The sequence below is a fragment of the Oncorhynchus mykiss genome, chromosome 12, assembly GCF_057628025.1.
Source record: "Oncorhynchus mykiss isolate SJ-2025 chromosome 12, ASM5762802v1, whole genome shotgun sequence".
NCBI classification, from domain to species: domain Eukaryota; kingdom Metazoa; phylum Chordata; class Actinopteri; order Salmoniformes; family Salmonidae; genus Oncorhynchus; species Oncorhynchus mykiss.
The window spans coordinates 39,101,667-39,118,708 of NC_143033.1; the positions used below are offsets into that span (position 1 = coordinate 39,101,667).

Below are 17,042 nucleotides of genomic sequence, written 5' to 3' on the forward strand. Positions count from 1 at the left end.
CAGTAGTAAATAGTTAATACTTTGATATGGCTATCCTAGTCATAGTAACTAGCTTTGTTTAGTTACTGTAAGAAGACCTATAAGACAATGGACAGATGAGGAAAGCAGCAATTGGTGTCTCACCCACATACTGAACAAACTGGCTAGGAGTCTAAGTCACCTGGAAACCTAATTAAACACGGCATCTAAGCTTTCCACTCTCTAGTGCATCTGCCAGTGTCAGCACAAAGATGTTTACAACCTGATCCTAAACACAGTGTGAACAATAAAACCAAAGCAGGGAAGCAATAATTACATAATCAGCTGTCTTGCTGGCATTGGATGTAAACAGTTGCAGTTTGGGAGTAGAATCCAAATGTTTGGAGAGGGAGCTTGTTCCTTTGTGACCTGTTATATTGTGGCACTGGTTCTGCGGTTCAGTTGAGGTCCCAGGGAGAAAGGAGTGTGACTGCTGTTTATAAACTCCTTCTTGGTGCTTTGGCTGGCTTTGTGTGGAACTGATTTAGAAATGTTAAAACATTGTTAAAACAGTTCTAAAGCAGACTGCTTTGTCGTCGACCTCCCCCTGTTAACTTTGGCAGGGTTCATTCCAGTTATCAACGCTTCTTCTGGTTTGTAACTGATGGAGATACATCATATTTTATGGATTGCAATAAAAAAGATTCCAATCAAATCAAATTGTATTTTTCAGATGTGCCGAATACAACAGGTGTTGTACACCTTACAGTTTACTTACAAGCCCTTAACCAACCATGCAGTTTAAAGATAAATAAGTTAAGATAATGAAAAAATAAAAATAAAAGTAGAAACTAGAAAAATAACAAAAAATTAAAGAGCAACAATAAAATAACAGCAACGAGGCTATATACAGGGTTACCGGTACAGAGTCAATGTGTGGGGGCACAGGTTAGTCATGTAGGTAAAGTGTCTATGCATAGATAATAAACAGAAAGTAGCAGCAGTGTTAAAAATGGTGTTGAGGGGTGGGGGGGTCAATGTAAATAGTCCGGGTAGATATTTGATTAGTTGTTCAGGAGTCTTATGGCTTGGGGGTAGAAGCTGTTAAGAAGCCTTTTGGACCTAGACTTGGCGCTCCGGTACCGTTTGCCGTGCGGTAGCAGAGAGAACAGTCTATGACTAGGGTGGCTGGAGTCTTTGGCAATTTTTAGGGCCTTCCTCTGACACCGCCTGGTATAGAGGTCCTGGATGGCAGGAAGCTTGGTCCCAGTGAATGTACTGGTCCGTACGCACTACCCTATGTAGTGCCTTGCGGTCGGAGGTCAAGCAGTTGCCATACCAGGCAGTGATGCAACCAGTCAGAATGCTCTCAATGGTGCAGCTTCATAGTTATCTAGTTATCCAACAGGCAAAATAATCATCGCGATCTGCTTGATCTATTATCTAGTGCACAACTTAACTGCAGATATTTATTTAAAAAGTATAAAAGATATATATATATATATATAAATATATATAATAATTTAAAAAACGTATTGACACTATTGGAAAATCATACCTGGGGTATTTCGAAATACCCCAGGATACGGTATATACAGTATATACCACCCAACCTTCATGGACAGTCTATAGTCTTAAACAGTGTTTTTTTCTAAGGCCAGTGAGTTGGGACTTCTAGTATGTATGTAGTACACAGCTAGTAAGAAATGTTCACAGAACATAAGGGAACATTTTGGGAGGGACATTTTTTTTATCATTCAGATAACAGATCGTATCCCGAACCAATCAGAAATGTTCATGGTAGACCTACCTGTTAACTTTGCATGGTTGTTATTGTTTGAAAAGAAAAAAAAAGAAAAATGGTTAAAATAAATGTGTCAGTCCATAGCCACTTCTTTAGTCCTAAATGTACAAAAACAAATAAGAACTAACTTCATACATTGTACAAGATTCATTGAGTCAACCACATCAGGATATCAGGACACAAACAAAACAGCTTATCATGCCCGCCTGCGGACAGAACTGAGACAAACAATGCAGATGACTTGTATGTGTGTGTGCAATGCACATACCAGAGGGGAATACAGGAAGTTGTGGCTAACCAATCTCTGTAGCACTGTGGCTTTGTGTCTGAGGCTGTGGCCAAACTTTGTCACTGACCTATGAAAATAAATGCACCCATAATTTTTCAAACTGCAGCTTTCCAAGCTTATTGTGGGCCACAGCCAAGTTTCACACTGTATTATAGTTTCACACATCACAAGTAGCCTGTACCACACGCAACAGCTCCGTCTCTTTCTCCATAACATGTGTTACTGCCAAATCAAGACCTCTGAAAATTATTAATCATAGGACATCAACGATGCAACAACATTAATTCTGCTCTGAAACAAAACACTCTTTCCAGCAGTAATGTACAGACCATACTGCTTTTCTATGCTAGGGAAATGGCTTTTGTGGAAATGTAACACAGGAGATCTTCCTGTTTTAAGAAGAATGGATCTTGTGTTTTGGACTTGTAAGGTTTGTCTCTGTCAAGTTATAGTAGGGTTCATGTACAGTCAATGAACTAAGCAGACCAGACACAGCTGCTAAGGCACTGGTGCCTATGGGAGAGTCACCTTGTTAATTAGACCGGAACTGACATGTATTTTCAATGTTAAGCAGCCTGATTGGGACATCTTCATTCATCCACCATTTTTGGTGGAATCAGGGTGAGGGCTGCTAAAACAACATCCAGAATGGGTGCCCCCCAGTGGTGTAGTGGTGCCTGGAGATGTGGGTGTACTCTAATGTTTTTTTTAAAGGGCCCACCCGGCAAAGGAAAGGAGCCCTTTAAAAAAAATGATATGAGAAACAGTGACATACACTCTGAATTACATAAAATTATCATTCCCGTATTGGTCTTTCATAGTCAGGCCAACCCAAGCTGTACTGTGCAAGTAGGCTAATAGTATGCCTACTATTGAAAGAGATAAATGAGGCTGTCAACAGAGTCAGAAATTCATAGGTTTGCCCTCAAAGTCACACTTTTTTTAATAGAAAAACAACAACATTTGATCTTCTAAGTCCATAACAATATGCAGAAATCGCGCTGCTATTTCCTGGGTGCTAAGATTCAAATAGTTTGCATAATTTTAGTTTATGTGAGAAAACAAGCAAGTATAGTGTAGAGCAGTGATTCCCAAACGTTTTATAGTCCCGTACCCCTTCAAACACTCAACCTCCAGCTGCGTACCAGGGTCAGCGCACTCTCAAATGTTGTTTTCTACCCTCATTGTAAGCCTGCCACACACACACTACAATACATTTATTAAACATAAGAATGATTGTGAGTTTTTGTCACAACCCGGCTCGTGGGAAGTGACAAAGAGCTCTTATAGGACCCGGGCACAAATAATAATATAATAAAATCAATAATTTTGCTCTTTATTTAACCATCTTACATTTAAAACCTTATTTGTTCATTGAAAATTGTGAATAACTCACCACGGGTTAATGAGAAGGTCTGTCCACACACAGGTCTGTGCCTGTATTTAGTTTTCATGCTAGTGAGGGCCGAGAATCCAATCTCACATAGGTACGTGGTTGCAAAGGGCATCACTATTGAAACAGTTTTAACAAAGTTAACCATTTTCACTCTAGTGTCCAAAACGTCTATCAAGCTGTCAGGCATTCCCTTGGCAGCAAGAGCCTCTCAGTGGATGCTGCAGTGTACCCAAGTGGCGTTGGGAGCAACTGCTTACACACACGTTACCACTCCACTATGTCTCCCTGTCATGGCTTTTGCGCCATCAGTCCAGATACCAACAAATCTTGAACACCAACGTCAATTTGATGTCACAAAGCTGTCCAGTACTTTAAAAATATCCTCTCCTGTTGTCCTGGTTTCCAGTGGTTTGCAGAAGAGGATGTCTTCCTTAATTAACCCCCAATAAACGTAACAGACATACGGCAAGGCCCAGGTCTGTTGACTCATTCAGCTGTAAAACATATAATTCACTGTCTTGTATGCAAAGCAATAATTGTTTCAAAACATCTCCTGGCATGTCACTGATGCATCATGAAACAGTGTTGTTTGATGAAGACATTGTCTGTATAGTTCTTTTTGGCCTTTTCCCCAAGCATTGTCCCATTCACATCCGCGGCAGCAGGAAGAATGAAGTCCTCCACAATAGTATGAGGCTTGCCTGTCCTAGCCACTCGGTAGCTCACCATATAAGACACTTCTAGCCCCCTCTTATTAATGGTATCTGTTGCTTTTATACATGTCTTACTACTTGAAGGTCGTCTTAATTCTCGCTCAAAAACTCCTAGGGCTTATTTTTCAAATTGGCATGTTTTGTTTCTAAATGTCTGCTGAAGATTGAAGGTTTCATCAAGTTGTGAGATAGTACTTTATCACATATAACACACTGTGGCTGAGGAAATGCACTACTCCCAATATAAGTTAACCCCAAATTAATGTAGTTCTCATCATATTTGCGCCTCTTCGATGGTCCAAAGTCCCTGTCTGTTGTTCAGTGCTTTCCGGGGTAAGGTGGCAGTAGCTCTTCTGCTGCATCAGATTCACAACTGTCAGTGTCCATGCTAGCTGGGCTAACAACAAATGTAAAATTACTGATGCTAGCATTGGATGTGTTCATGGAAGCAGAACAACTTGTGTCGTCAACAGGTGCACTACTGCTGGTAGTGGTACCAGTACTACCTGTAGAACTGGTATGTGTCTCTATGGACACAGGCCTTACTTTTTTTTAACCATTTATCAATTTTCGAGCAAACAGAATGAGCAGCAGCTACGTTTGGCTACATACGGACCGTTAGTGGAATTCCTGCGAGAGAGTAACGGTTAATGTAATTGGATGCTAATTATTTGACTAGGCTACCTGCATTTGACATTGTATTGTTCCTTGATTGACGCAAATAATGATGATATTATTCTGCCAGGTATGCATTTTTTATTTATTTTTTATTTAACCTTTATTTATCCAGGGAGATTTAAGATTTGACATCTCTTTTTCAAGAGCGTCCTGGCCAAGATAGGCAGCACTAAGTCATTACACAATTACAGACAGACAACATGAACAACTACAGGAAATCTAGTAAAAAAACATAGACTTCACAAGAGAGTATCAAAATCATGAAACAGCTAATTAAAAGCATAGGCTATTTTGAAGCTAGTTAACTTTTAAGTTAGGTTTTTGGGAAAGCCTTTCCATCCAACAGAAGATGGTTAGGCTAGGGCTGTGGCGGTCACGAAATTTCGTCAGGTGGTTATTTTCAAGCAAATAACTGTCGGTCTCACGGTAATTGACTGTTTATTAACATAAACCCATTTAGCATCTCCTAGCTTCCACACATAGCCTACAAGTCACTGATGCAGACCTTTGGAACGTCTACATTTTGAAAAGTATAATAAATCCATGTAATATAGCCTACATCTTCACAATAAATACATTATTTATTTTAGACAGGTCTAAATAAACATGATGTAAAGAAAACGTAGTCTATTTCAGAAGAACAGAATTACATATTCTTTATGTTAGGTCCTTATCTGGCTATGCCAAATGGCTGTGGGCTACACTAGCTCATTTAGCAGACAAGATTTGCTTAGGATTATGTGGCATTAATTTATATTATTTTATCATATGAAGAAAACAATTAAACAAAGCTGAATAAAATAGAAAGGATATTTTCTCCAAACATGCGGCCATTCTGTGTTGAGTGGTTAACAAAGAAATAGGTACTCATGTATGCTTAATTTAGAGTTATTCATGTAACTTTAGTTGTTCTACAAATGTTGGGCTATATGTTTTGATTTTTAATACGTTGTAAGGCTGCTTGATGAGACTCTAATGATGATTTGAAAAAAGGCGCTTGAAAGGCATTGCTTAGTTTTTTTGCGCAGGCTGTACACACTTCATTCGTCTCTCAATTTGACAAGCACTTGCTAATGCCTCGAATTTCCTGGCGGCATCCCCTTTATGTGGCCGTAATGCACACAAAGAAATCCATGCCCTTTGCAGCCATTGTGCCCTTAGCCCAGAGTGCGGCGTACATGAGGTGTGCAACAATGATTAGACAAAGTAGCAAAAAAAATATATTGTTTCTTGATTTACTCTGGGCATCATTCACAAGTGATAATATATAATTGTGATAGGCTAATATTGTCACCCATCAGACTATTCTTGATTCAATATTGTCTTTACAAATACAAAATAATATATGTGTGAAATTTGTTTTGATTTAGAATGGACCGTTATCATCTCGAAACAGGGTAAGGGGAAAAAATACATGTCATCTATGCACTTAAACAGTAAATGGAGGACACTTTTCATGTGCCAGTCAGGTAGGCTATACTTCTGTTGTAAAGATAAGCGATGTGCTTAATATTATGAAAGTTGAGAAATAAATATAGCAGGCCTAGCCTATAGAAAGCTGATGGGATCAATAGAGGCCATCACTCTGTTTTCGATTTTCGAAAACATTTGCATTGATGTCAGAGTGATTAGAGGGACAGTCGAGTGCTGAGTACCAGGCAGTTAGCAAGTTTGGTAGGCTACTAATGACTATCAGCAGCATCAGAGAAGCCTAATTACCTTGACTAAATGGTCACGTTGAATTTGACTGCCTTCATGACTTGTGACCACCGTGTGGCGGTAATACGGTCACCGCAACAGCCCTAGGTTAGGCCTATCATTAGCATCATTATTTTGGAACATTTGCGTGTAGGCCTACTGCCGGGTGCACATTTATGCTCCTAAAATGTAAGGAAATAATAGTTAAAATGTTAGGCTAAATATTGTGATCTATACAGCGTATACCTCCACTACACTATTTTGATATGCAACGTGGGGATTAGAAAGTGGGTAAACCCAATGCCCACTGAAAACTAAGCGGGTATACGGCATATACCCTCCACTACATCACTGATGCGCCCGATCGCAGGAGGGGGAAGTGTGAGGCCTTAACCTGCACTACTGACATTACGGCAAGGTTGACTGCCCAATGTCCTGCTGTGTTAAAATGGTAGGAGGTACTCCCTCCCCTTTTCTCTCTATTTCTCCCTCTCTTCATCCGCCCATCAACTCCATTAGTGTTTCAAGTCTTTCAGCCACAATCAAAATGCCGATGGACGAGTACTTCCTCTTGTGCACTCCCCACCTCCTGATACCCTTCTTGCACTATCAGGAACTTTCAATGCAGGAAATGCTGGGAGAAGGGGAGCTTCCTGTGAGCAGCCACACCACACCATATCTCATTGGGAAGGCTTCCTGGGACATTCTGCATGAATGAGTCCAATTGCCTCATTGAGAGGGACTACATGACTTGAGGGACTAAAACACTGTGGCTATGTCTTTGTATGTTACTTTATATGGTCAGAATTACCCAGGAGACACTGGAGCTAAAGGGACAGGTTTTGGAAGGAATGTTTTATGACAAAATGGCCACCAAAAAGTACTGTAAACCAGCTCAGGCTAACATTATTTTGACTGTTACTAAATGTGATTTGCACAGCATTATATGAAGTGAAATTAACAGTGTACTACACCAATTTTCCACTTATAAAGCTCAATATTTATGGAGGATAATCTACTATAAATGCCTTGGAGGGGCTCAAGTTCTGATTTGAACCAGCTGCCCTCTGGTCACAAGCGCATTTCCCTACCCAGAAGGCCATGTTGCTGCCCATTTGAGTGTCAGCCCGTGGAACTCCACTACATGCTACCATAGAGGACCTCCCTGAATGTATACATTATATCAATTATTTTCTGGTGGATTCAGTGTTCAGTTGGAACACTGGGCTTAGAGCAGCCTGTTTCTTCCCTGGCTAATTCGGTGTTCATTTTCTTTGGCCCGGGACACTGAGGTTGTGAAACAATCTCTCACTTTCCTCAGAAGAGGGATAATGGGCCATAGAGGAATGCACTGTACTGGGCAAGACAGACTCTTGTGCTGTTGTGCTCTCCACTAGTTTAGTTTTCTCACATATTCCTGTTGTCTTGATGACGGCCAAATATTTTCCAATAACTACTTTCCAGTGTTTTCCATAACTTGTTTCCCAGACACAATGTAAACTGACTGCATTAAAATGCCACTAATTGGTTTTATTCCACACGTTTATCAAAAATCCCAGCTGTGAATGATGACGGATCTCTCAGTTAGCCTGTCAGTTGGTTGCTTTTTGGTTGGTTCCTGGCTTTATAGTCTTTTACATAGGATAATGGCTGAACATACTGTAAGCTGTGAGTGGATTTGGGTTTGTTCTGTTTGTGTTGGATGAACAAAAGCTGTGTGCGTGTGTGCCCCTTGTTCATGCTGGCTGGGGTCACCTCGTGTATATCATGCTCTGCTGTCCTCTATCTCTAACCACTGGATCCTCTTTCTCTGTTTTTCTTTATCTCTTTCTACGTTCCTATCCCTTTCCATCTCTCTCTCCCTCTCTCCTTCCTCTCTCAGGTGAGGGTCAATGTGCCTGGCCTGCTCTGCTCTGTAATGTGGTTTGCAGCTGACATATCAGGGAAGACCAGTCCCCACTAGAATAATCTGCTTTCCGAGAAGGCTTCCTTTTCCTCCTAACTGATTTGAGGCCAGGTTCTAGACCTGTCACCAGATCAGGGCGGGTCACTTACTCCGAGATGTTCAAGGGGCACTCCTTCCGCAATAGAGAGAGAGGAAGGGCAGGTTAAGGAGAGCTAAGGAGCACAGAGGAAGGAACTAAGGAAACGGTGGGACTCTGGTATATGTAATCAAAATACAGTGTTTTGGCAAAAGGAATTTAACAACAATACTGGGAAAATTAGAGACAGGTTGCTACGTCATGGCATTTGTGGGAAAAGGTGTATGCTTGTGTTAGTCATAGGTGTTTAATGGACTTGGTAACTCTGGGGTCCCATTGATTTGTTATGGACGGGAAGAAACAGGAAGAACTTTGAAATATAAACAGTAGACAAATCAACATTTATGATAGATAGATAAAACGTGCATTTAATCTTTGAATGTGGAAAAAAATCCTAAAGATTTACTGTGCACTGTAATCATAGTTGTTATATTCTAGGCAGGCTGTGAGTGGTTTGTGTTTTGGACTGGATGTGATTCAATCTTTCTTGGCGCAAGATGCGTCCAAGGACGTATGGGGACATGAGTGAGACCTTGACACCATTGTGATTTCAGGGAGGATACCCAGTGATGAGATAACCACATATTAGCAGGACTGTGGTCTCCTAACATCACAACAAACTCCTGACATGCTTTCGCTGTCTCTGTCAGTCTGTAAAAACATGGAGCGGTATACTGAAACTCCTCTGCAGTTGTACCAGTCAAAGTGTATGAGATGAATACAGAATATCCTTTCTATGTCCTTACCAAACCCAATAGCCTAAAAAATACCTGGGCACAAAACCTGATTCTCTCTCAATCTGTGTCAGTGCATTACCACACTATCCTGCTTTGCCTTGAATTATTTTCATAGCTAAATCGGGGGAGAATCTTTGGAGATTCGGAAAATTTATGATAGCTTGAAAAGTTTAATTAAATTCATACTGAATTCAATTCCATTGGTGCAGACTACTTAATGTGAAGTCAGAAGTGTAAACCCCCTAAAGCAGTCATTGGGCGACAATGGCCAGCAGGGGCACCTCAAAAGAAAGAACAGGAAGTTACCTTGGAAGAAGCCAGACTCTTAAGGAGGCCTATCCACATCTGGTTGGCTCTGGGTGAATGTTACCTCAGCTTTGTGATGCCAATATGTAGCTATTGTCCTATGAGGAAGACGAAAGGTTTGACATAATGCCTCTGAAATGTTAGTGGTTACTAGGGTTAGCATTTGGAGGCTAAGTTAAGAGGGTCAGGTTGGTTAATATTGGTGCCCTTTGCCCATGTTCTCGATCATTTGTGGATATTATTAATGTATAATGAGAACTTTATGTATTATAAGGACTGGTAGACACCCTGCTGGTTAAATCATAACGTATACTTCTGTGCTGTGCTCTAATTCAACCCAGGTAGATGTGAGTGAAACTAGAACACTTTTACTGGCCATGGTAATCTCTCCATAATTAGGGGGCCTAGTTTTCAGGTGCACTTTCCAGGGGTCATTCTGTCTGCCATTTTACCAACAAAACAATGAGTGCACAAGGAGGTATTCATCAGACTGCAATCTACTATTATATCCACCACATTATGTGTGTAGAGCTTACTGTTTAAACCACAGACTGGTCACACATTACCTGTAATGTTTGCAGAGCCCCTAGGATCCCAAATCAATCAATTGTACTTGGTTAATGGCAAAATCCACACTTAATGAATCTGAACCAGTTGATTGTAAACCAAGTTAATGAAGCTTTGATTGTAATGGAGATCTAAGAGGGATGTGTCTGTGTTTTTTCTTTCTGCGTACAGGAAGCGTTGTCAGTGGTGAGTGAGGACCAGTCGCTGTTTGAGTGTGCCTACGGAACTCCCCACCACGCCAAGGCGGAGATGACGGCAGCGTCGGCCAGCGAGTACGGCCAGACGGCCAAGATGAGCCCCAGGGTGCACCAGCAGGACTGGCTGTCCCAGCCACCCGCCCGCGTCACCATCAAGATGGAGTGCAACAGTGGACAGGTCAATGTCAAAAGGTACAGCAGTCCACCATTAACTTTACTTCTACATTGACTTTCATGTTGGTTTAATGCGAAACTAATAGTTTATTTGGATAGATATTTCAAATTGTATTAAAATTTAATTTGTTTGAAACCTAACTACAGTGCCTTGCGAAAGTATTCGGCCCCCTTGAACTTTGCGACCTTTTGCCACATTTCAGGCTTCAAACATGAAGATATAAAACTGTATTTTTTTGTGAAGAATCAACAACAAGTGGGACACAATCATGAAGTGGAACAACATTTATTGGATATTTCAAACTTTTTTAACAAATCAAAAACTGAAAAATTGGGCGTGCAAAATTATTCAGCCCCCTTAAGTTAATACTTTGTAGCGCCACCTTTTGCTGCGATTAGAGCTGTAAGTCGCTTGGGGTATGTCTCTATCAGTTTTGCACATCGAGAGACTGACATTTTTTCCCATTCCTCCTTGCAAAACAGCTCGAGCTCAGTGAGGTTGGATGGAGAGCATTTGTGAACAGCAGTTTTCAGTTCTTTCCACAGATTCTCGATTGGATTCAGGTCTGGACTTTGACTTGGCCATTCTAACACCTGGATATGTTTATTTTTGAACCATTCCATTGTAGATTTTGCTTTATGTTTTGGATCATTGTCTTGTTGGAAGACAAATCTCCGTCCCAGTCTCAGGTCTTTTGCAGACTGGTATCTCGGACCTGCCTGGTGTGTTCCTTGTTCTTCATGATGCTCTCTGCGGTTTTAACGGACCTCTGAGACTATCACAGTGCAGGTGCATTTATACGGAGACTTGATTACACACAGGTGGATTGTATGTATCATCATTAGTCATTTAGGTCAACATTGGATCATTCAGAGATCCTCACTGAACTTCTGGAGAGAGTTTGCTGCACTGAAAGTAAAGGGGCTGAATAATTTTGCACGCCCAATTTTTCAGTTTTTGATTTGTTAAAAAAGTTTGAAATATCCAATAAATGTTGTTCCACTTCATGATTGTGTCCCACTTGTTGTTGATTCTTCACAAAAAAATACAGTTTTATATCTTTATGTTTGAAGCCTGAAATGTGGCAAAAGGTCGCAAAGTTCAAGGGGGCCGAATACTTTCGCAAAGCACTGTACTTACCTATGAGTCTGTTTGGTCAAGTCATTGAAGAAAGTGTTTTTTTAGTAAAATATCAGGAGTTCCGAGCAACTGCAGAAATATCTGCTCAGTGAGCCAATACAAAAGGACCTGCTTTACATGACAGATCCATTAGCCGTTACTGTTTTGGCTTAGCACAGAGAATTTTTGGCCAACCTTAACTTGGAGATACTGTCTTCATTCTTGATTCGGCCAAACAAAATGTCAGTGTCCAGTTGCAGGTGGTTCTTTTGAATTAAATAAATGCTCCGTATTAAAATAAATAAATACAATTTACCATGAAGTAATACAACAATGTATACACTACCATCTTGTCTATTTTGTCTCTCATTGATTGAGACAGGTGGGTCTTCCCCAAAGTCATGTCATTATGGCACTCACCTGTCTCGATCAGTGATAGATTTTAAATTGACAAGATGGCGGTAAACACATTGTTGGATTACTTCATGGAGCAAGAAATGTATTCATTTTATGAATGGAGCTGTACAAAAGGCCGGCCGACTCAATCCGATTGGCCTGTAACCCTGTCAATCACCCTTCACACCTCTGTTCAGCCAACCAATCAGGGTGCTTGGATGCACTCCAGGGCTCCGCTCCGCACATCTCAAATTAGAGTCAGCCTCAGTCAGTAAACAGTCAGCTCCCCCAGTGCTACACACCACACCTCCTGCCCTAGCTCCTGGCCCTGTGTCTTCCGTCTCGCTAGGCTCAGAGTTATCTGCTTCTCTAGGTGTGCAGTCCTTTCCCCTAGCCAGTTCACAGCCTCCAGCCTCAGCCGGCAACCAGTCGCCTATACTAGAGCTAGGCTAGAAGTTCTCTGCTCAGGAAAGGTTTGCATTCCTTCACTGCAGTAGGTGAGCCACCGCCTCTAGCTATGGCCAGCCTCCTGCACTGCTGACTTAGAGGGTCCATGGGGCGGCCCAGAACTGTTTCTGAGCCTCTGTGCACCTCCCTCACTAGGCGGCCCCTAAGCCCTTACGTGTACCTTTGCCGGCACCCCACATGGTCCTCTAAAGTGACAGTATCAATCAGCTGCCCTTCTAGTTCAGCCAGATGCTCACTTATCTGGTCCAGTCACTGCTCTGCCCCTCTGCCCCGCCTGTCCTGCAGGATAGGACTACGCCCTTTCAGGACTAAGCCCCCCACTGAGGTCTTTTAAGTTTTGTGGATTTCCAAAGAAATCCAAGGGAGGCTGTACGGCCCCCTCCATATGATTGGCCTGCAGCCCTGTCAATACCCTTCACACTTCTCTTCAGCCAGCCAATCAGAGTGCTTGGACGCATTCCGGCTTCGCCCGCACACCTCAAGTTAGAGCATGTTCACCTGCCATCTCGAAAAGAGCAAGTATTGTGTAATGACAGACTCCAACATGCTGTTTTACTTTCTTGAAGTTTTGTGCATCCATTGAACATCTAAGTGTTGTGAAATATGTATAGGTGTGTGTAATGTCTGACCGTTGCAGGACTAGGCCTATTTGCTAGGTTTCGGGTGTTTGAGAGTGAAGTTTGTTAAGGTTATCTTGTAGCTAATGCTAGTGCTATTGTTATTCATTAATGTCTTTGTATTGCCATATTATCAGTAGGCAATTGCATTTCTACCTATTGAGTGTTGCTAAAGAGCTTTATATTATAAGTGTTTATCACATGCTACCACAGTGATTTATTTAGCATTATTTGCTACTGTTATTAAAAGGAACTTTCCAGCCTGCTCTCGCGCGCCAGCACATGCACAGTAACTAATTGCCTTATATAAGATCTGTAGCCAGGCCATAGAGCAAACCATGCTTTAATGGCCTTAGGTCTTCCATTTCTCTCTTGGTTATTTCTTATGATGTGTAAATATGTGACTCACCACTTGGATTTGGTCTTATGTAGCAACATTTGAAATGGTGGTTTTTATATTGGATAAAAGTGGAGACTCAGAGCTACAAAATGGTTTTTCACACACTGCATTCGAGGAACAATGGGAAAGTAATTCTGCTTTGAAAGTTGATCAACTTTTGGTATCTGTTTTGGTATCTAGTGAATAGCTTTTTTTTGTCTACACCCATTCAGCATCGTTCACACCCTCTTAAGCTTTTGCCCCACCCATCTTGTTTTGCTCTCGGAGCGCACACTTGACGTTCTGGCCGATGATTTGTTTATCTATGGATAACATGAAACAGCCTAACCAGCTCAGCTGGCAACAATTTCAATATGCTTTTTTGCTGACGTTTACTGACACCGGCCATATTCAATGGGTGTTGTACACACGTCACGTAACGTTAGCTAACGAGCCAGCCAGCCAGGTAAGGTTAGCTAGATAAACAACAATGAACACAGTGTCAACAATGCCACAGTGCTGGGAGCTAACCTACTAGGTTCAATGTTAGCTAGCTAACATTAGGCTCTAACTAGAAAAGCAAACAGCTCTGGGATACAAATAATAACATCAGCTAGGGAGCCAGCCAGCTAACATTAGCTAGCTAGCTAACAGTACACTTTAGCTTGAAATGAAATCACTTTCTGTCAGAATTAGAAACGTGTAATATCTGAAAATGTAGCTAGTTAACATTAGACCATCTTACCTGTATACATCATCATGGACACGTCTCCCTGTCAGGAATGCCATACCATGTTTTTTTTATTTTTTATTTTACCTTTATTTAACTAGGCAAGTCAGTTAAGAACAAATTCTTATTATCAATGACGGCCTAGGAACAGTGGGTTAACTGCCTGTTCAGGGGCAGAACGACAGATTTGTACCATGTCAGCTCTGGGGTTTGAATTTGCAACCTTCCGGTTACTAGTCCAATGCTCTAACCACTAGGCTACCCGGTTGCCCTTAGTTTGAAGATGTAATCTGGAGACAGGTGTTTTCTCCATCTCTTTAGCGATCATACTTTAATTCCACTGAATTCAAAACTTGATCGTCCAGAAAGTGAAGGGCAACACTTATGCAGCTCCACTACACAATACATTTCAGGTAAACTGCGTTTGGCAGGATTACCAACATGGACTGACTAGCTCAAATAAACAGAAGCCCTCTATATGGCAGACCAATCCGAAATCATCTCTCAGCATGTCCAGCCCACTCATTATTGGGAAAGTTGCCGACTTTTTCTGTGGCTTAACCAACAAGGAACAAGGCTCGTAATTTAACAATTGTATTCATATTTACAGATGGCATACACATTTGTTATTAAGTCACATGAAAATGAATATGTTCGAGAAGGCATTTCTGCCAAAAATTGAATTTTGATAAAATAATATTTTTTTTACGTTCAAACGGCTCTCCTGTGAAGTCGTGACTTGTGACATATGCCTAGTTTCCTGAACCGGGTCACATATCCATGTATTGCATGCTATATTACAGCAGTCATTTGTAGGTATAATATAATGCATTATGTTTATACATCTCCTTGACTTGCATGTAGACTTTGTATATTATTACAATGGTGTAGGCCTATATTATTGTGTATTTCTCTGCATGGATCCTAATGATAGTTTACTCCGCCTTTTGTAGAACCACATCTATTTAAAAGCCTTCAATGGAAGCAGCTGTGTCAGCATGTGTGTGTGTGTGTGTGTGTGGTAGTGACAATTAAGACAGTAATGGGCCTCAACATGGTGTTCTAACCGGACAACACTGTAGTGAGCAGAAGTTAATAGCAGGCCGACCGCTCAGATGAGCTCCAGCTAGCTGTTTTTTCATGGTACTAGGTCTCACCGGAAACTGTTTTTTTTCAGGAGCATTTTCTCAATTGAATGAATTCAAAACAAACCACCTGCAACTGGACATGGACATTTTAGAAGACACATGTTTGGCCAAATCAAGAATGAAGATAGTGTCCAAGTTAATGTTGGTGAAAAATTCTCTGTGCTACGCCAAACAGTACCTATCCTGTAACTGCTAATGGAGCATCACATTAGCTTGTTACAATCTGCTAACTAAGATCCCACTTACATGCAAATTCTATATAATTTAGTTTGAAGGATGGCTTGCCTAAGGTTCTACCCTAACATATACTTATCTGTCTGGACAGTGTAATCCAACTGAGCTACATGATACCGTAGGATATGTCTGGCCCATATCCTGTGTGCTCTGGAGAGTGCTAGCATTACAAGGGGTGTAGTAACAAAGAACCACCTCTTCCTAAGGGTCACAGTGCTACACCCTGGGGTCCACTGTGCACTGTGCTGCAGCCGCACTGCCTGTGGCCTTGATTTCCTGTCTATTGTCTGCATTTCTATGAATGTTCTTTAAACAGGCGGGTCGCTGCGGCCTGAAATCGAAACTCACAGTGTAAATATTTTGAATTACGGGGGCAGAAAATGTAATGCGGTAGTGTAGAGTTAGTTAAAGGAACGTCTGTTGTTTAAACCCAAAGCCGCCCTTCAATACTAAAGAGTCTTGCTTGGCCTACACAGTGACAGTCAGCAGCCGAACTACTTGCCAAACAGACGAGGAACTTGAATGACGTTTTCAGAGGAGGGAAGGAAGCAGAGGGAAAAATACAACAGGCAGAGCCACCTGAGTCCCAATCCAAGACAGAGTTGCTGCTGTTTGAATCCCAAACTCAAAACAGCTGTACCCCTCCAAAAAAGGGCCGCCAGTAATATTTATAACGTATCACACGCGCAAGAACCCCCCCCCCCCCTCCATCCATCCATTCAGCCCTCCCATCCCTACACAGCCATCCCCAATCCTTGGAGCAGGAATCTCCACAGACACCCCGGCAGAGTGCCTTATTTATCTGGCGGTGAGACACGGGAAAGATTGTTCCAATTAATGACGAGTCATGGATCAGAAGAAGATTTACAGCAGAGATCAACACTTAGACAGCACTGCTTCTCCTGCACACACCACCATCCTCCCCTGTATTCGTTAGGTTACTAGAAGGAGGCCTACTGCAACACCAAATAAAGATACAGCATGTGTGTGTTTGGAGGGAGGAACACTGCAGGTGTTTGCACGCCGGGAGCTGTGTGTGTGTGCTCGCATGTGTGCGTGGTGCATGTGTGTGTACACCCGTATGTCTGTGTGAAGGTGTGCGTGTGTGTGTGTGCATCTGAGGACCCAAAGCTCAACCCGGAGTGTTCCAAAGCATCCCAGGAGTTTGGTCCAGTTTCTAGAGTGGATCATTTTAAAGATCCCGTTACATGCAATGGCAGTGGGGTTCTTCGGCCTGAGTTATGGCTTCGAAATGGGAGGTGTAAGGGTACAGCTGGGTGACAGATAGCCTCAGCGATGGAAATTATTGCGGGGAATGTTGATGTGGGGGCTAGCGGGGGTCCTAAGACAACCCTCATTATCTGGATTTAATGGGTGTGTGGACCACCACT

The 17,042-nt window shown here is 41.9% G+C and overlaps 1 protein-coding gene across 31 annotated transcripts in view; it reads left to right on the forward strand.

The window, feature by feature from the left end:
- Window positions 1–17,042, forward strand: part of LOC110537565 (transcriptional regulator Erg) — a 99,874-nt gene that overhangs the window by 62,000 nt on the left and 20,832 nt on the right. For all 31 annotated transcript variants that reach the window (XM_021623698.3, XM_090192445.1, XM_090192429.1 and 28 more), the window contains one exon: window positions 10,360–10,577. In XM_021623698.3, coding sequence (XP_021479373.3) covers window positions 10,360–10,577 — 218 coding nt within the window. The remainder of the gene's footprint in view (window positions 1–10,359; window positions 10,578–17,042) is intronic.